The sequence below is a fragment of the Sphaeramia orbicularis genome, chromosome 15, assembly GCF_902148855.1.
Source record: "Sphaeramia orbicularis chromosome 15, fSphaOr1.1, whole genome shotgun sequence".
Classification (NCBI taxonomy): domain Eukaryota; kingdom Metazoa; phylum Chordata; class Actinopteri; order Kurtiformes; family Apogonidae; genus Sphaeramia; species Sphaeramia orbicularis.
In genome coordinates this window covers 42,289,222-42,309,914 of record NC_043971.1, presented here as the reverse complement: position 1 = coordinate 42,309,914, position 20,693 = coordinate 42,289,222, and the positions used below count along the sequence as shown (strand labels likewise).

At 37.9% G+C, this 20,693-nt stretch overlaps 1 protein-coding gene across 1 annotated transcript; it reads left to right on the top strand.

The window, feature by feature from the left end:
• Positions 1 to 4,684: 4,684 nt before the first annotated feature.
• On the top strand, positions 4,685 to 18,093 carry LOC115434116 (endoplasmic reticulum junction formation protein lunapark-B-like). Its single transcript, XM_030155813.1, is given in 17 exon segments — positions 4,685 to 4,818; positions 6,882 to 6,950; positions 7,527 to 7,568; positions 8,020 to 8,070; positions 8,159 to 8,295; positions 8,448 to 8,506; positions 9,557 to 9,597; positions 9,737 to 9,820; positions 9,934 to 9,982; positions 10,179 to 10,295; positions 10,547 to 10,642; positions 10,809 to 10,914; positions 11,425 to 11,495; positions 11,646 to 11,708; positions 11,711 to 11,815; positions 14,437 to 14,526; positions 16,383 to 18,093. Coding segments are annotated over 16 exon segments (1,326 nt in total). The 5' UTR covers positions 4,685 to 4,818; positions 6,882 to 6,923; the 3' UTR covers positions 16,571 to 18,093.
• The last annotated feature ends 2,600 nt before the right edge of the window (positions 18,094 to 20,693 follow it).

Genomic DNA, 20,693 nt, shown 5'->3' with positions numbered 1-20,693 from the left:
TCAGAGTCAAGTCCAGTTTCTGAAAAATGTCTGAGTTCTATATTAAGAATGTAGTCAACATGTTGCTTACATGGCAGCAGCTAATGAAAGTCACAATTAATCCCAGTCTATGCTGTTATTTGATAACCTACACCCTGCTGGGGTATAGGGACACACTATTAAAGGTTGGGTAAAACAAGTAACAATGGAGGCCATGCTATGTCGAAGAACTAGAGCGGAACGATATGCAGGAAAACCGATCTGCAGTATGAGTCGGGATTTTAATGGGAATCCAAGTTTTGGCCATTAATTTTCCCACAAAAAAAGCAAAAAATAGTCTACATGATGTGATTTTTCTGAATGATTTCTAAGATGAAGCATCTGCACAGCTTCACAATAATCCATTCCTAATGTTTTGGTGTAACACATCAGAGAACATGACCAAATTAGCATAACATAACAAAACATAACAAAACATAACATAACATAACATAACATAACATAACATAACATAACATAACATAACATAACATAACATAACATAATTTGATTAATTGTTCAGCCTTACAGTAAAGAACTCAGATCTAAACAAGGTCAGTAAATGTATTTCTACAGGCATTAGATGAAATTATTAAAGTGGAGAAGGGGTCCTTAGTTGTAATGGAGGGTTGTACCACTTTTTAATGCTGTGTTACAGCCACTTTCTGTCACTGTATAGCCACATTATTAGCATACTGGTTGAAATTAGCAGGAAAACACATGAAACTACAATTTCATCTGTATAAGACTTATAAATTCATGTTATAATAAATACAAACTCTTGAGAAAAAAATGTGCACATGTGGGATAAGGGAGAAACTGGGTGGATAATGAAATGAATGACATGATGATCATTGGTGGATATTCCATATAATCATAACCAGTCTCGCCTATAAAGAAATGGGAATTTTTCAGTCTAATTTCTGAGATTGTGTATTTAATGCTGACCTCTGGACATCTGATTGAAACGGCTAAGATGTCTTTTTATTTGTGTTATGTAATCCTGTTGGTGATTTTACACTAGATATATTACAGGCCTATTGTAATTAGCAGTGCGTCGGTTTTCCCCTCATGTTTAACGCCGTGGATAAACCCTGGTGATTCCTGGTCAGCTTGACATCCTGTCTGATGTTTCTCTGATTCTTAGTGGTTTTCGCTCATTAAACCCAGTCGTATATTTATGTGCAGATTCTGCGGCTTTAGCCAGTTAATGCGCAAGATATGAAATGTGAGGCCTATATGTCGGAATGAAAAGGACGGAAGTGTAGACCTTAGATTAAAGGACTGTAAAATTATTGTTCTATAATTGCATTTTTTTTAAAATTGGTAAATGCAGGATGGTTAACTCCGCTCACCTCACACTGAATATTATACAACAAATGAGAGAAACATATGAAGATGAAAGAATTACAGCAAACACTGATTCACATTCAGGCCTAACTGGACTGACCCATAGTGAATTTAAAATTATAATTTACAAAAATAAATAAATAAATAATTAATTAAATAAATAAATAAATAAATAGATAAAAGGTGCTTACCTGGATTCAGATCCTGATGGATTTAAAGGCTGAGCGGACTGGACCAACAGGGCTGGGAGTCGGACATGGACATGTGTCCAAAAGACAGCAGGTGTCCTTTCCCCCAGAGACACACACTGACTGCCAAGTCCAATAAATGCTCTTACACCCTGGAAGTGTCTATAAACACTGGCCCACTCGAAATGTTAAAACAATACAGACTTAGACAACAAATGGCCCTTCACCCCCTGTGGAAGGACAGTCTTTAACACGGATGAGGACGGAGGCCTTGGAGGGTTTCTACATATTCTTGATGCATGCATTTAAAATATGCTTATAAAAGAGAAAAATATAACACAGAACACAAGTAGAAATCAAAATTAAACCCGCATGACCCGCGCAACACAATAAATAACAAGAAAACTGTGATTAAATAATTAACAAATAAATATCCCTGGGTGAAAGGCTCACTGACAATGGTTTTGAAGAAAACACTTTACTACATAAATAATGAAACCCGTAATTAGTGCTACTTTTCCCCAGAAACTACTTTCTGTAATCACTTAAAAATAAAATCACTTAAACATGCGCATTCTCCGTGTTTGGCATCTGTGAGGAGTGCCCAGTTTACTTTGTGTGTGTGTATTCTGTTTTGAAACCATCCTCTTCTCCCTCTAAACTCTAAACTGTGGTTGTAAGAGCTGCACAAGTCCCCGGTGGTCACTTTCATCCAGCGATGAATTTATTACGGGTTAATGAAACAGAAATAACATCAGCATCAAGATTGCACATCAGATTTAATATGGGCTGCATCATCAGTGCGTGCGTCCGTGCGTCCGTGCGTGCGTGCGTGCGTGTGTGTGTGTGTGTGTGTGTGTGTGTGTGTGTGTGACAGACAGACAGACAGATGAGTTTTATTAGGGCCATAACTCTTGAAAAGCTGCAGGCCAAATCTCTGCACACAGCGGGGTAATCTAAAACACTTTAGCTGGGAATTGAGAGTACACTGCTAAATATTCGAGAGATTTCATGGCTTCATCTCTCACCATGGTCAACTGCGATGTGTTATTTAATCACATTGTGGTATAGGCAGTATAGCCTCACATGTGAACGTGTGGATGACGTCCAACAAAAGCCACTCAGTGTTCAGTGTTCACATGAGAAGACATTCGATCACCTTCAGGCCAGACATTAAAACAGCATCATATGTTATCTGGCAAACCCTGTTCAAAAATGTGATGTGTCCAGAAATTAGAAATTCAACTGAAAAGCAAATCACAGTAGAGGGAAAAACATCATATAGGATATAGGCCTATATATGATTAAAATATTATAGGCTTTATATATTGCAGTTCCATATGATCAGTTAATATGTGACTTTGTCCATTACATTTCACTACATGTTGGGTGTTACTGCATCTGTAGCTCAACGTGTGTAACCCTGACCTGAAGCTTGGTTTTTCCATCCAGTCTCTCTCTTAAAGAAGTTTCCAGCGCCCTCTTGTGAGCATATGCCATAATACAAAAGGCATCACAGAAATGGAGTCATGGAAAAGATGAAGAGAGTCTGTGCTGTTTTTGCCTGACTTCAATTTTGCACTTGTTACTGTTTGGCTGGAGCAGAAATAATTCCACTGCATGGTGATTTAACATAGAAGAAAATACGTTTACAGTACACTGTAAACGAGAAGTCCTGTAAAGCCACCCTTATTATTAGTGTAATGACCACACATGTTTATTCACCACTGCCTTTGTTGAGATAAAGGCTGCAAGTTAAGGTGACTGCATTCTCATGAAATTAAAGTAGCCGAAACAAGAATCGATCAACATGTTTTCAATGAACCTTGGTGCAAGTGATTACACAGCAAGACATGTTCATTTGTGATGTAGGCTGTATTTCTTAAAATCATTGGTTTGTCTGTTCATTAAAGCGTACATCACACATCAGGTTCATACAAACCAAAGTATCCAAAAGCATTTCCATCATTAACAAACTAAACATGTATTGGATTATAAGTCACGATATATATCAAAATGTTGTCTGGTCCTGCCATACTTAACCTACTGTATAGAATTATGGGGCAATAACTATAAAACTACTCTACACCCTCTCTTCATTTTACAAAAACGTGCAGTCAGAGTCTTACATAAAGTCGGCTATTTGGAGCATACTCATTTATTATTCTTGCAGTCAAAACTATTAAAACTCTATGATTTTTTTTTTTTTTTTTTTACACAGCTCAACTTCTTTATAAAGCCAATAAAAATCAACTACCAGCCAACATACAAAAACTATTTGCCCATACAGAGGGGGGCTATAACCTGAGGAGATGTGGGGATTTCACAGTCCCAGCAGTCAGGACCACTAGGAAAAGCTTGTGTGTATCAGTGTGTGGGGTCAAGCTTTGGGATGGGTTGGGGGTAGACCTCAAACAGCGTCCAAACATTCAAAAATTCAAAAAAAAAAAAAAAAAAAAAAAAAAAAAAAGCACTAAGAAATGTTTTTTTGTTTTTTTTTGTTTTTTTCACAATATCTGGCTCAAGGAAGGGTGTGATCATTATGTGATTGTCAGGCTGTTATAATTGTATGGTGTGTGTATAAACATGGGAGGCAGATGTGTGTGTGGTGTACAGCTGTAGAGATAAATTGGTGTGTATGTAAATGTGTATGTGACTGTATGTGTATGTGTGTACAGGTTTGGAGGGGTGTGTTTATGGATAATCACAATCTTATGTTGTATATCAAGTGATTAAGCACTAACAGTCTGAGGACTGGAATTGGAGGGCAGGACTGGATAAGCAGTGGCTTCTTCCTACTCCCTTTCAGGCACAACAGTTATTCTTTTTTTTGTCTATTATTTGATTTTTTTTATTTGTGTGTTGTTTTTTCTTCCATGTGTTTGGTATTATGTCTGTGTCTGAAACAAACTAAACTAAACTAAAACTGAAACTAATACTTACAGTAATGTGGAATAAGGATAAAAATTATCAGTTATATTTGCATAGATTCGGATGCATACATTTTTTCGCGGTTGTTTTTCATTTTATTAAACTAAAAGAAGTTGGGGAAACGTGGACTGCATGTGACAAAGAAAGACTACAACGCAAAGGACTATGGGAAATCACCCAGTCGCCTTTCCGTTACGTCACCACGCCGCGCCAACTCTCGTTTGGCAGTTGAGATGTCAATACAGGTCACAAAGGCTGAAGTGTGTCGTCTGCTAGTTTCTCCACAAACTCAAACCTGACTAGATGATCGACTAAGGGAACACCACCTCATGTACGTAGGTATTGAACTGAGCAGCTACTTGGTTAAAGCCTGATAATGAAGGTTTTGCACGAGGAGTGTGTCGGTACCAGTGTGTTATTGTTGCAGTAGCTAGCGTGGTAAAGCAGTTCACTTACAAGCACAAAAGTTATGTTTTTTTTTTTAATTATTATTATTTGCACCGAAAGGTAAGGGTTTACGAGTTAGATAACTATGTTTTTATGGCCTCGGCTATGTAACGTTAAGGTAGCTTTTTAGCTGTGGTGTGTGTCCAGTTTGGTTCCAACAGCTAATGTTAGCTCTGTTAGCTGCTAACGTGAAATTATATTAATGTGTATCGGTCTCATGTGATAGCAGAGCAGTGACTACCAAGAAATCAGCTAATTTGCTTGATAAACTTCAGAAGCTAGGCACTGAGAGTCTTGAAAACATCTAGTTCCCACTCCAACCTAAGTAGCAACACTGTAATATTTATGTCTGTCCGGTTCAGTGAGCTGGGTCTTGGTTGGCACTTTTATAGTAACATTATGGACAACAGTTGGACTATTTGTTATTCTCTGTCCACTGATCCGATGGTGATTTAAAAGCAGTGATAAAAGACTCTGTATTTAGGCCACACAAACTCTAAAGGGGAAATACTGAGTCATGTTGACTTGTATTGATGGTGCTCCTTATTTCAATCAAATATGTTTCCTGTTTAGGGGCAAGTGTTGTTTGTTAATGCACTAGTCCTAGATACGATACCCTGGTTTGGACTTCAACAAAAAGAAACAAGTTGGCTATTTTACACTTTATTGTACAAATCTTTTGGTTTTATAACATATTCATCACACCCTGAAATTGGCTGGCAGCACATATTGGTCAGTAAAACATAGAAAAGCACTAATGAGATTTACTACTTAAGTATTGACAGTTAGTAGCAAATGCCAAGGTATTATTTGATAGTTGATAGTACCATAGTGCCATAGTGATAGTGCCATAAAAGGACCAAAGTCTGATATCCAACCCTACTCCTGTTGTAACCTGGACACTTCTGCACTTCCAGAGAAATAAAACAAAGTTTGTTCATTGCGGGTTATTGTTTGTTTTTAAGAATTACCTTCTGTATCCAATACAGCTTTACACACATGGCTACACAGTGAGTGCAAACAAATCTGTACAGGCTACTATTTGTTACATAAGAACTATAATAAGGATTTTCTCAGCAAATCCACAACTGCAGTAACCATTGTGCCTAGCTGTTCTGTAGGCAGCTGGCTTAATCCTGCAACAATGTAAGCATGTAGTTGTGACAAGGCTTACATGAGTGTATTTATTTATTTTTTTTTCTTTGTTTGTTTTTTTCACTTTACACAATGTCCTTTATTTGCATATACCAGTGTTTCTCAAACTGTGGGGCACAAAGGCTGGCCAGGGGGGCATGGGATCTCTCTTCAGTGTTTTTTTTCCTTCAGGTTAGAACATGTAGCAGGTGGAACTAATGTTTTAGCATTGGCGCACCCTGGAGTCATTTTAGGGACGTACAACAAACAAGTCCACTGCCATGGTGATCTGTCACTAGACTATAGTGTAGTTTTGGAGAATGGACAAGAATTTGACTGGAAAAGAACAATGTGCAAAGTTTCTGTTTTTGCAGTTTGCACTTTAATATTCTGAGATATGCAATGGAAAATGGCTCATTGCAGCCACTGGTGTTATTAAAATGTTCATCTTTTTGACCAAAATTTGTTTGATGTTCTTAAAAAAGTAACTTTGTTGTCATAGTTGTAAGATAACTGAACATTTCCTATTTTTATTTGGAAAAATATTGTCTCAGGGAGCAGTCATGTTGAGTTTATTTGTATTGTTCAAGCAAAAAGTTATTTTTAATTAGAACAACAAATTATTCAAGGAAAACCAAAATGTATTGTTACGATATTGATGTTTCTTTCAATAAAAGTTACAATTGCACCACCGTTACAATGTTGTTGGGGTTGAGGGGGACCTGGAGATTTTTTGTCCTCCAAAGGGGGGCCTGACAGAAAAAGATTGAGAACCACTGGCACATACATTTACTGTCATTTTTCATTCCATAGCAAACAGAGGAGTCAAAGAGAAGACCACTGTAATTAGCAGACATGGGGGCTATGATATCACGATGGAGGGTAAGTGGAGCGGGACTAGTGGGTTTAATAACAAAAATGAAAAAGGATTGGACATGCAAAAAAAAAAAAAAAAAAAATGCTGATTCAATATGCTGTAAAAGTTGCACATTACAGAGGAGGAGGAATGGACAAATACAGGTTTCATAGAGATTAAATGACAGGAATCATTAAAATTTTAAAAACAGTTGCACAGAAAAGCTGATCATTCTCCCTGATAAACAAAAACTTACTGCAGATTTTCAGTGCATTGTTTGTATGCAGGTATCAAGTGTCTGTTTTGTAGTGTAATTTTTACAGGCATGATTGTTAATACACGTTTTGTAGTTTTCTTTTTCACATTCTGGCATTCCAGTAGTATACACACACACGCGCACACACACACACACACACACAGACACACACACAAAACCCTGTTTTGAAGCCGGATTAAGTCAATATCTTTAGACATATGTACTGGAGAAATCAATGGGATACAAATGAACATAAACTGAGCAACAAAGTTGCAGTTGTTTCCAAGTTTATTTTTATTAAATCAGTGTTGCTCTAATTGAATTAATTTATTGTTATGGTTTTCAGACAAAGCCAACGACAGTAGAGCAGCTGGAGAACCTGGACAAGGTATGTATTCAATATCATATTTATTTTAGGTACCCATAAAATGTGTGTAATGTATTTATTTAGAATTTATAATTTATTTAATGTACTCATTGCATGTTCCTATGATTTTCTTGTTATGTGATGAGCAGGGACAGTCCCGTATTCAGGAGTATTCAAATAAGGCATCATCATAAATAAACAAGAGGCAGATATTCCATGTTTTACCCAGCATAGGTGTTTTGTTTTCATGTATTAATTTGGCCTTAAGAGCACAGTCAAACCTCTAAAAAGGGCTAATAATAACCTACACAGACATGAAGGAATAATGTATCCCAAATGAGTTGTTCACAACCATTGAACTAACTGGACAAAACAAAGCAAATTCCTTCAAAACTGAAAAGGTGAACTTTGAACATAATTGATTGTTGAGATTTTGTTTAAAAAACCTTTAACCTCTGTGTTTTTCTTGCAGGAGATTAAAGAGCTGGAAGAGTTTAGAACTAAAAACCAGCGTCTGCAGAAGGTGAAGTTGATAAAATGTTGAAGACATGCAGAGATGTTGTTGAACAGCAGTTTTCCTTACCTCTTCAGTGTGTTCGATTCTGTTGCAGCTATGGGTGGGCAGATTGCTCTTTTACTCATCAATCCTTTATCTGCTGACGTCTCTGATCGTCTACTGTCTCTACCTGCCTGAACAATGGTTGCAGAGGTTTATCATGGCCCTGCCTTTCTTTCTATATCCTATACTGTGAGTGTCTATGTTTATACTACTTTTAATCTATGAAACAACAGTTCAGAAATGTCATCTGTGAGTGTCTGAGCTGATGAGTTATACTCTTAGCTAAGACAAACATCCACTTGGCTTGCAGAAGTACATTATTGTTTCTTTTTCTTCACCAGGGTGTGGTTCATCAGGAAGCTGTTGATTTACCTTTTTTCCAAACGCACTGAAAGAAACAGTAAGTAGTCTGTCTGTCTGTCTGTCTGTCTGTCTGTCTGTCTGTCTGTCTGTCTGTCTCTGTCCACCTTTCATTCTATAAATACACTGGATTTTATTTATTTCAGGATGCATCCATATGCCATTTTGACTATGCATTTTTACAATTCAATTAAAATGAGATGGAACTGCATACTATTTTAGTAATGTGTATATACATGAATTTGATTTACATCACATTTTATTTAGCAGTAGTAAATTAATTGGTTTATGAACTGATATGGGTTTTTCAGTAGCTGCTGCCAAGTGCTTGGAGTGCATGGCAGCTGGTAGTGGATGCATAATGCTGATGTAATATTGTCTTTGTTTTACATCTAATAAAAAGCAATACAAATTAAGTACAATAAAAATACAATTAAATAACAATAACAAATGAGGTACAGAAGAGAGGGGCTTACATGAACATTAAGTAACACTGTTATGTCTACACTGGCCTGTTTATTTATTTTTTAAATTTATTATTATATGTATTTAGATATACCAGGAATTCTGTCTGTCCGAGGCTTTTGTCCATTCCATTTCTTGGACACTATTCACCCGATTCTTTTCATATTAGACACACATGTTCTTTACCACTAGTAGAGGTCCAGTGCACAGTTTCATGGCTGAATTTAAATTTTTTTTTTTTAAATTAAAAATTCAACGTAGAAAATTTGTCCATCTGATGTCTCAGACTCTGTCCACCTAGTTCTTTTCAAATTTCATGCACACGTTCATTACATGTGCCTTAAACTCAGTTTTTTTTTGTTTTACAAATTTTGGAAAGCTTTTAAAAAGACTGAATGTTAAGTCTCAAAATTAACCCTGGGTAGGCAGGGTATCAGAGAACAGGAGGGGCTAAGTGTTACTTTTTTTTCACTTGTTTTCAGTAGATTTATTCTGTACACTGTCTGCAGTCTGCTTGTTGTATAGTAAAAATAGTGAGTGCTAACATCAGTCCACCACAGCCACACTGCCTATAATCTGTAACATGAAGATTAAATGCATGTATATTTTTCTTTCACTGTTATAGGTGATAAACTGGAGGATTTAAAGGCTTCAAAAAGAAAGATTGTAAGTATCCTGTCTTAGGTTTTGCACCTCTGACTGTTTTTACTTTAATACATTCTGTCATGGGGATTGTGATTGTGACTTTTCTTATCTGAATGTTTTTTGTTGTGTGATTTAACAAAGTTTTCTTTTATGCTTCCAGCTTGAAGAAGTGATGGAAACAGAGACATACAAAAATGCCAAACTCATCCTAGAGCGCTTTGATCCTGAATCTAAGAAAAAAACTGTAAGTTTTCTTTTCTAGTTGTCAGTTTCATCTATTTTCTGTTTTAGTTTTTTATGTTCGTATGCCTTTGTATTCTTTGACTTTTGATGTGTTTGTTTGCTGTTTTGTTGCAGGAGCTTGAGTCGACTCCGGTGCGTCCTCTGACTCCTCGACCAGGACAAGGTACAGTACACATCACTGCACCAAAAACAACTCCAAGATTATATTTAGAGTTTGTTGAAATGTGTGATATAGCTTAAACCAGAAACAGAGGAAGAAGAAAAGATTTAAAAAATCAAACCATGTTACTGAAGTACATATTAAATTCATCCCCTGGTAAAAGTATTCTAGTTTAAAACATTTGACTTCCTCTCCTCAGATATTCGGCAGAGGGGGGTGCCATTGAGGCCCATGCCAATGGGAACCCCAGTTCCCATGCCGATGACTCCCCCACCTGGAGCTCGACCTCCACCAGGTTCAGGGGCCACACCTATGGGTAAGGACACACACCAGAGCTTTAAGTCTTGCTTGTTGTGCCTCCATAGGCTGAAGTGTATGACCCATGAGTTGACCAGGACACCCTGTTAGTTGGATTTCTTGTTTGTTAGTAGACATTTCGCAGCCTTAAGGTTCCCTGAGTGAAAGAACTAAGTTAAAAGTAACTGGACTTTCTGTTCAGTCCAGTTACCTTTGACTTAGTTGCTTTAGATATCGCTGTGTCTCTATTCCACACTGCTCTCCCTACAGAACGTGTCCCTCTCTCAGCTCCAGGAGGACCTCCAGAGAGATCTGCGCTGTCCGCCTCGGTTCACAGGACTCCCACCTCCCCTATACCAGGAGTTGGTAGGTTGACATGCTGTACAGAACAAGTTTGGTGAAATGCTGATGCAGTTTAAGGTTTTAGAATGTGCAAAGGTCATGAGAGGGCATCTAAAATTTCAGTCTATATCTGTTTTTGAAATGGCATACATTGTTGTCGAGGTATGTATAATATTTTTGTTTTTTGTAGGCATGCACCCTCCAGGTCCTCCATTAGCAAGACCCATTCTCCCCAAAGACAGAGGAGCTATGGACCGAGTCATTGAGTACCTGGTAGGGGATGGACCACAGAACAGGTAAAGCCACTCACACCGTTTTATTAGCCATACTGACAATATTCTAAATGTAGCATACACTTGAAGTGAAAGGTTATTTTTTTTTAGGTGGGCTTAATTTAACAGGATAAAGCACCACATTTGCTCCTGGCCTCATCTTTAGCAGGACATGACTTGGCTTTGCAGATTGAGGCCATGTTGCAACTACAGCAGTCTTCTGCAGGAAATCCACTGTCTACAACTGGCTCCAAAACTCTGAACATTTAGTAACAGATATGCTCTTGCAAGTTGACTGAACCTGTTCACCCACATTTACATCTAAATGTAAAAGTTACATGTCTGTGCTTATCAGAGGTTCTGTGGGACACAAAACAGTCTAAAGGCATCAGGCAAATTAACAGCGTTTACTTAAAAACTACTGGAAAGCAATGCATTTTACTAAATATTTTGCCACATTCTCTCTCTCTCTCTCTCTCTCTCTCTCCCCCTCACCCTCCCCCTCCCCCTCCCCCTCTCCTGTCTGTCCAACAGATATGCACTGATCTGCCAACAGTGTTTTTCTCATAATGGCATGGCTCTGAAAGAAGAGTTTGAATATCTAGGTAAGAAAGAACACTGCAGGTCTTTAAAACTCCAGAAAGTTAATTAAATGCAAGTTTTAATTATTCCCAAGTGGAATCTTAATTGTTTTCTCCTCATAGTTCAAATAATACAGTCTATTGTTTTCTCTGTGTCCCCCTGTTTGTGTTCAGCGTTTCGTTGTGCATATTGCTACTTCATGAATCCGGCCAGGAAGACCCGCCCTCAGGCTCCCAGACTCCAGAGTTCAGCTATGAGAGAAGACTGCGAACAGAGTCTCCTTCACCTGGACCTTCACGGCAATCTGGGACTGACACTGAGGAGAGTGCTCCCCCTTCTGGAGGTACTGGAAAATGAACATGATTATTAAGACCCAGTAAGGCCCTGTCCTAATATCTACGCTCACAGACTCACAGACTTCGAGGCACATTCCCATCAGGCCCAGAGGGCTTAGGGATGTCCCAATGTCAAATCATGAATCTGATGATCTGGATCATGTTGCTACACCTCTAACAGATAAACAAACTCAGCACAGTTTCCTGTACATTTTATTTTCCTTGCTCCATGTCCTAACCCCTGACAACAGATGCTTTTAGTGCTTCAGTTGATCACATTTGTTTGGCTTTTCTTATCTTCAGTGATGCAAAATTTTAACCTTTTGTAGTTATCAGTGAACAAGCAGCCAGCAGAGGTGCAATAACAACACAACCGTAAAATATTCCCATCTTGTTCAGTGAGTTTAACATTTGGAAGAGGGATGTTTCACTATCATCATTCATGACTTTTTATTAAATCAAATCTCTAGAACAGTTGAACTTTGTTGCCCTTTTGCATATGATAGAACCCAGAAGTCATGTGGAACTTTTCTTTTTGCTTTTGTCTGTGCACAATAATCCAATCACTAACTAAAGTCTTTAAATCTGGTGACTGTTTAGTGTATTCTGCTGCTGTTACTGCAGTGGCAAGTTGTAGTGACTCATTGACTGTGTTTACATGCACAAAATATTCCACTTTTTGACCTTTTAAAAAAGACAAACTACCCAATATTCCAGTTTAGAAATAGTGTCTTTCAAAGTTTTCCACTCACATTTGATGTTCTATAGTGAAGTCAGCCTCCCTCTTTTCTTCCATTAAACTCCCTCTGGAAAAAGTCAGCTTTGTGATATTTGCCTTCTGGGCAGAAATTGACTTTTTGTAGTGTCCATCTCTACTCTAGAGGATCTTTGTCTTTACTCCAGCTGACACGCTGTATACATGTCCAAAGAATCATCATAAAGGAAGAAATATATGTTAAAATATCTGCACATCCCACATGTTCTGTCAGTGCCCTTGACCATGGAGCTAATGAAGATCTAGAGCTGGTCCCCAAGCATCTTCAATAGCAGCTCACTGCCCCTAAAGTTTCACATACTGATGCTAATGCTAGGTATTGTGTGTGTATTTGGTTGGGTAAATTCAGAGTCCAAATTTCCCTACAGTAATAATAAAAGGAGTTAGGCTTAACCTTATGTCTAAATCAGAAAACTTTACATTCATAAAAAAAAGGCGTAATTTGGAATATCCAAGCAGAATATGCTGTTTACGTGACAAATTTATAATGTCACATTCTGAATAATTTTGTGTGCATGTAAATGTAGTCAGTAGTCACTTTTACACAGAGATCTCAGAAAAAAGGTGAGATGGTGATCCCACCTTTTCTCCACCATTGACCAATTTCCACAGCCAAGCCAAAGGAGTAACAGAGGTGAGACAGGCTGCACTTTTACAAAGCGGACCTGCGTTCCGGAATCAAAGGGGCAGTGATGCAGCACAGCCTATAGTGTGACATATAACTTGCGCATCGGCAATACCCCGAGCATAGCGGTGTTGGTAACCTCTCCAGGGTTGGTCCATCTTTAACCGTTCCACAAATGTTAGCATGGATAGAGTCCTCCACTCGAAGTAACAACAGCTCACAGATCTCAGCGTGTCCCCAGTTCGACATTTTTCTGGTCAGGTTGATATGTTTGTTTATTGTACATGGCCCGTGCTCATTTTTAAATCGCCCCGGCACGGGGTTCGCACACGCAATACGTCATCAAAACGTCACACCTTGGTTGTGGAATGAGAGGTGTTCCTTTAACATAGCGTTCCGGAACCGTGATTCCACCTTTATCAGGGCTCTGTTACTACCTCCAGAGGCGTTACAAAGTTTTGACAGAGGTGGGACCAAATAATCCCACCTTTTCATTTACACAGACGTCATTCTGGAATAAAGGTAAAATGTTCCTGGAACAGAAGTGCTGTGTAAAAGGGGATAGTATCTGCTTCTATGAGACAGTGACCTCAGCAGTATGGGTAGTTAGTACAGAGGGGTTATGATTTTCAACTATTTATTAAAAATATTTATAGTTGCAAATTTATGTAAAATCCATATGTTTATAGAATTGTTCAGTCTCAGTTAATATATTTTCTTTTGTTTTTAGTGGTGACTCTCAGCAGGGGCCATCACAAGCATTGGGGTCCCTGACTATTCACTATATCTTTAGTTAAATGAGTCAGAAACGACAGGCTTGTATTAAAACTTACTAAAGTACCAGCTATTTGATTACCACCTACTGACTAATAGAAAAAATACCATATTGCAGAACAATATGCACTGACAGAATGGAGAAACAGATCAAGTAAACTAAACATTGTAACATAGATATTTTCAACAAATTGCTGATTGAAGAGTTGAGATGATAACAGCAGAAGTGACGAGCAGGCTTGATTCTGATCAATTCAGTTTTATTTATAGAGCCCAATATCACAACAGAGTCGCCTCACAGGGCTTTACAGAAATTGTTGAACTGATAAAAAAAAAAAAAGCACAATGAAAATGAACAAGCAGTCAAGTATCAAATTTCCTCTGTCTCACCTGTGAGCACTCATAATGTAGTGTTCCAATGACTGGTGGGTTTAACAGTGTGGTCTTGCCTCTAGCCAAGGCTCCGGCTCCATGGAATGTGGTGCACAGTTTCCAGATCCAGCAGAGACCAAAGAACCCTCTGAGCCAACCTCTGCAGAGTCCAGGTTCCCCTGCCCCTCCTCTTCTGACTGCGCTGTCTGAAATGGCTTTATTTAAACTGATTTTAGATTACTTCACAAATGGGTCCATTTACCTCACTGTTGAATCATAATGTTTCAGCCCAATGACTATCCAGAATGACTTTCTACTAATCTTACTAAAGCAGCATTGGGTTTAGCAGTTACTAAATATTTACACAAGATCTGGGTCAAAGGCTCTTTACAAACATGTCTAATCATATTTACAGAAATAAAATTGCTGGAGAAAGAATTGGCAAAATAATTTTTAGGAAATTTCTTAACGTGACTGACTGTCCTGAACATTTGTACATTATGTTGTATGCAATTCCATAAAGTTTGACCCAGATCTTGTGTTCACTGAGTGTACAAAATACTTGGACTACCTTTCTTACAGATTTGTCTTTGTAGACATAAAAATCCTAACATTTTCTAAACATCTGTCTTCTTTTACAGCTACTTCAACCTTAAGTCTAAAAGAAATTGGAGCTTCTGTTTGGTCAGATTGCTTCATTAAAAAAACCAAAAAACTTAAAAGTCTAATATTTTGTGCACAAAGTAACATTTTGTTTCTGACAATTTTATCCAAAATCTGAAATGAAATGAAGTGTATGTGCCGAAAATGTGGATGCAGTTTGATAGTGAATGTAATTTGACTGTTGATTGGCAGTGGGACAGGTATACTAGGGATGCAACAGTACTCGGGAAAACCATGTACCATTCGGTCCGCCCTGCACAGGACAATCCGCTCTCATTGACCACTGGTTTTTGATTCTTGGAAATTGATTTCTCTCTCTATCTCTTGCTCCCTCAACATGCATGTGAGCACACAGTGTAGGGAAGCCCCGCCCCTCTGTGAGAGACAGTGGACAGAGAAGTGGCTTTTGACTCAACACATATCAGAGTCCTGCACGGGTCCACCACTTTTTCCAACACCGGCACCTGCCAATACTCGCGTACATTAGACCCGCAACCCGACCCGATCTGTGATTAAACACATTGTCTACACAGTAACTCACTTTTAAGTTCTAGTGGGTCCTTGACCTGGTACAGGACTCTGACACACATACAATATTGTGATACGCTATTACAAGGAAATGCGTATGGTAGATAACTATGGTGTTTTTATACTGCCGTTTTCTTTTACATCCCTATGCAGAACAGGAATTTATTTATTTAAAAAAAAGCTCCTTTTGGGCCCTATTTGTGCATGTGCCTGTTTTATACGACTCTATACAAGTAGTCAAGGAAAAAGAAAGGGTTATATTTTTCAGCACAGGAAGTGTTATTTTATTCAGTACAGTGATATAATTTGTTCCTACCATAAAATTAAATTTTTGCTGACAAGCAAAATAAAAAATATAATTTTGGGAGAAAAAAAAACAGTTATCATTATGCTAAAAACATGTACCGAAACCAAACTGAAACCGTGGCCCAAAAACCAAGGTACGGACCGAACCGTGGGATACCTGTACCGTTGCACCCCTACAGTACACTGAGTGGCTATAATTCTATTCTGGAGCGTTTTTGGATCCTTTGGGTTTGTGCAGATTTTTGTCATTTAAATATTTTATGGGAGTCATTGATATGGTGTGGAAGAGGGAGGCTTTAAAGTCTTTTTCATCTCATTTCCTCTTACCTCTGTTCAGTTCACTCATATTTACTTCTGTTAACAAAGAGAATGTTGCTATTCTGCTTTTCTCCTCATCAGTGATTGAATTGCTCACCGACCAATCACTTTTCTGTATTTTATTCAATCTCGCCCTTTCTCTCATACCTGTCCCTTTCTTCCTGTTCTCTCTTGGTTAAATTCACACCTTACTTTTGTATGTAATTATCCACAGATGAGAAAGATATGGAAGAAGAGGGACCTGCTAAAGAAGCTGAGGCCGAAAGCCAATCAGAGGAGCTGCTGCAGCAGCAGCAGGAGGAGGAGCAAGAAGAAGAAGACAAGGTAGTTCAGGAAGCAGAAGAGGTGGAACAGGAGCAAAGTCCGAGCGACCCCGCTGGAACAGAGCCACCGACGCTGTAGGTCAGAAGAGGAAAAGGCACATTGGATCTTTCTGTCCAAACTCAATGGTGTTGGTAAAGGCCATGATACACAGGAAACATTTTAAACAATTTACACAACCACAAAACTTCACAGTATACGCTGATACAGTATGTGCATCAAAGTAATTAGTCATTTCTAAGTTTGTCCATTCATTGAGACTAAAATGCTGCCGTCGTACCGTGGCCATAACAGTTTGATTTGCTGATTGAGAAGCTTGCAGATTGATGATTGTACTCGTAGTTCTAAGGTGTTCTTCGATAGAGTAGTCAGCTGTTGGTTTGGCTTAAAGGGTTGAAACTGACAAACGCAAAAAGTTGAATATTATATCATTTACAGAAATGGTAGAAGGTTTGAGGTGTTTAAGTAGTTACTGTAGATGCTCTGATTTGTTTAATGAAAGTGTCATGATTTTAAATCCAGCTGCTGTTTCACCACTGGTTTGTCGTCTGATAGAGATGCACCTTTTGTGAAGGGAATTCTGGGCTGATAACAATGTTTAAAATAACTACTTGGCTGATACTGATGTTATTTTCTGTTTATTTTGTTTTTGCTGTTATTTATTCTCCTTTTTGTTTCAACTAAAGTGTTGTAAAGACTTTTAGGCACAAGTTCTCATCATACAAATCTCATCAAATTCATTTATGCAGATTTATCAAACAACCTTTAAGATGACACAACAGACAAACATCGACCACTGCCAGCAATGAAATAGCATCTTATTTGCCAACAGCTGATGTCAGTCATTAAGGTGAATAATGGAACCATACAGATGTTCAGCCAAATGATAAATGGATGTGCATCCCTAATTGTAAATTTGCTTGAGCCTTGATTTGATTCAGTGTTATTATTACACAATATTTACTCGACGAAAGCTCAAAATATTTCACTTTGTTAGGACGTGATCAAATGTGTTTTCAGTGTAGACACAACTATGCCGTCTGGTTTAGAGCTACAGTGAAAAACCCTTACCTACTTAATCCCTCATGCATGTTCTTAAACTGACAATGAGAACGTGGATCTAATACCTCAGTTCCACCTGCATCCTCACCTGACAAGACTGTAAATGGGATGTGAGCTGTTACCCAAAGCACTGTGTTAAAACAGAGATGAGTTACTGCTTTTAAAGAACAAACCAGAAGAACAAAGCAACTCCGCTATGAAATGGAAGACAGTCTCCTACAAAGGAGAGCCAAGATAAAACTAACCTTAAAAGCACTGTTTGAAGTCCTTTCACCATCTGATTTTAAATATCCATGTCCGCTTTCTGTTTCGCCGGGAAGGGAAGTGTCCTACAGCGTTCAGAGGCAGAAATCAGCAGTGACTTCCCTTCATCTGAGCAGACGCTGATGTTCAGCAGTCGAATATATTCTCAGTCTCTTCAAAACAATGTAGCTCTGTGTGAGGTCTGTGAGATTAGCCACTGTTTTGCCTAAGAAATCTAGCTGGAGTCTGGGAAAAGTGAAAGTTAATAGTAAATTTGTTCTTTTTTTCTGTAACTTTTTTTTCTGATATTTTCTTTCTGTAGGTTCAGTCACTAAATGATGCTGACAATGTAGCAGTCTCCTATTTAACTAACACTCCAAGGCGAACGACTAGACAGCAGTTAAAACTGCCAGTTCCTCTCCATTTTCTTCTCTATGATTAATATTATTAATAATATTGCCAATAGTTTGTCAGTAGGCTCACCATTTGCCAAATGCTGTGTTATTTTATCTATCACTTTATTTGCACTGAACTCCTGTGGATTTATTTATTTGGCCATGTTTGTTTTTCAAACTAAATTTCAGGTATTGCTGCACTGCTTATTTTGAATAGAAAATGAAATGTTTGTGTGTGGCGTTGCCTCAACTGAAAAGTGTAGGTCTGGTTTATGTTCTGTAGTGTTTATGTCGCTGCAGGTTACACAGTTTTGACGGTGTTTTGTTTGTGGCATTTTTATAGCGTAGTCACAGTAAATCCCTGGTGCCATCTGTCTGTGTGCCTTGGCTGCTTTTCCTCTTTCCATTACTTTATTGCATCCAATTAAAGAGCTTCATTTGTTTATTATAAATCCAGTTAGAACAAAAACCAAACAGCTTTGTTAAGTGGACTCTATACAAACCTCTAGGCCTGACAGGAAGTCACTCTAGAGCAGGGGTGTCAAACTCATTTTAGTTCAGGGGCCACATTCACCCCAATGTGATCTCAAGTGGGCCGGACCAGTAAAATAATAACAGTAAAAAAAATACAGTTGTATTATGATCAGGTTTACATCTGCAAAGTTTCCTTAAAAATTGGAATAACATGAACAACTTGAATTTGTCTTAAGAAAAACAAATGCAATTTTAACAGTATTTTGCCTCGTTTTATCAGTTTATCATTTACACATGTGGCAAGGCAAGGCAAGGCAGATTTATCTGTATAGCATAATTCATACACAGGGCAATTCACAGTGCTTTATGTACTTTATGTGCATTACAATCGCTCAGAACATTTAGTAACAGGCAGAATATTGGTAAAATTGCTTTGACTTTTCTTAAGACATTTCTGTTTGCTCATATTTGTTCAGCTTATTCATATTTTTTGTAGAAGTATAGTTTGTAATGTAAACATTTTCATGTGATTGTACTTTTTTACACCAAAAAAAAACAAAGAGAAAATTTGGGGTTGTGATTATTTATAGGTTATTATGATAATATTTTACTGGTCTGACCCATTTGAAATCTAATTGGACTGTATGTGTCTGTATGTGGAACCTGAATTAAACTGATTTTGACACCACTGATTGTTAATATCTTCAGTGTAATTTTTGCATTTCACAAATTCATCCCACGGGCCAGATTTGGCCCCCGGGCCACATGTTTGACACCTGTGCTCTAGAGGATGAAAATAACTCAGATTGTCACAGAACATCTGTAAATTCTAGTTGTATTTTTTCCTTTCCCTTGTAATGGGGTCATTTGGGGGGTCTAAAGACACTGTTTCACCTGTTTGATTAAGACAAGAAACCACCTAATAATCTCCTGACTGTATGTTTTACCGCAGCTTTCCATGAAGTTAAAGAGTATGTGAACTGTCAATGAGTTCATAATAACCGGTAGGTGCATAAGTTTAAATAAGAAGCTTCCACTTCCCAGATCCTCCACATGTCCTTTTTCACGCTGGCCTTTTTAGGATTACTTTGTTATTTATAGTTTTGTCTTTCTCCGCTTGATTTATGAGGTACGTTTCTGTCAACACTGTCCTAAGTGTGTGCATGGCACGCTTAATAAAGTTTTTCTGCGAAAATGAAAAGACGTGGGTATGTTCAGTTCTTTGCTCAGTGTTTCACATACACATGTGAATTTGCCACTAGTTATGACTTGTGTGAAATATTTATTTAATGAACCTATTATAGACTGAAAAACTGAACTTTTTGTTGTAGTAAAATGTATGAAATTAACTGGCATTATTTAAGATTCAGTGACAAAACTTCTTCAGTACAATATGAGAAGGCACAATAAACTTTACGGTTCTCTTAATTAGGGAAATTAGTCTTAGACTCAAGTACTGTGCTTCCATGTTAAGTGTACACTCCCATGGTTAGAGAAAAAAGGAATCATTTAATATGCACATATGATAATGTGATAGTTGAACTGTGTGAATCTCATTACCTTTGCCAGCAGGTACTGTGATCACTTTGCTTTGTGTTTGTTTTACGTGTTTGTTTGTTTGTTTGTTAGCAACTTTATGGGAAAACTATTCCAACCATCTTTACCAAATTTCCCCCACAGAGAGGCCTAGGCCCTGGGACCAACCCATTAAATTTTGGGCCAAGTAGGCCAAAGTTCAAGGTCACAACAAGGTCACAAAATCTACAATTTTCCTATCTCTCATCATTGAGCAATTTTCCAAAATTCATAAAAAATTCAGAATGACTCCGATTAGCCTCCAATTTGATCCACCCGTAGCTTATAACAGTATCTTGTATCTGACACAAAGTTGTCCACATCCCCTGTGGAATGTGGACTCTGTGGACATTTACATTTAACATTGAAAATCCCATTTACAACACATTTTTCATTATAACTCAACAAATATTGATTGGAATTGAATATAATTTGACATACACATGACTGGTACA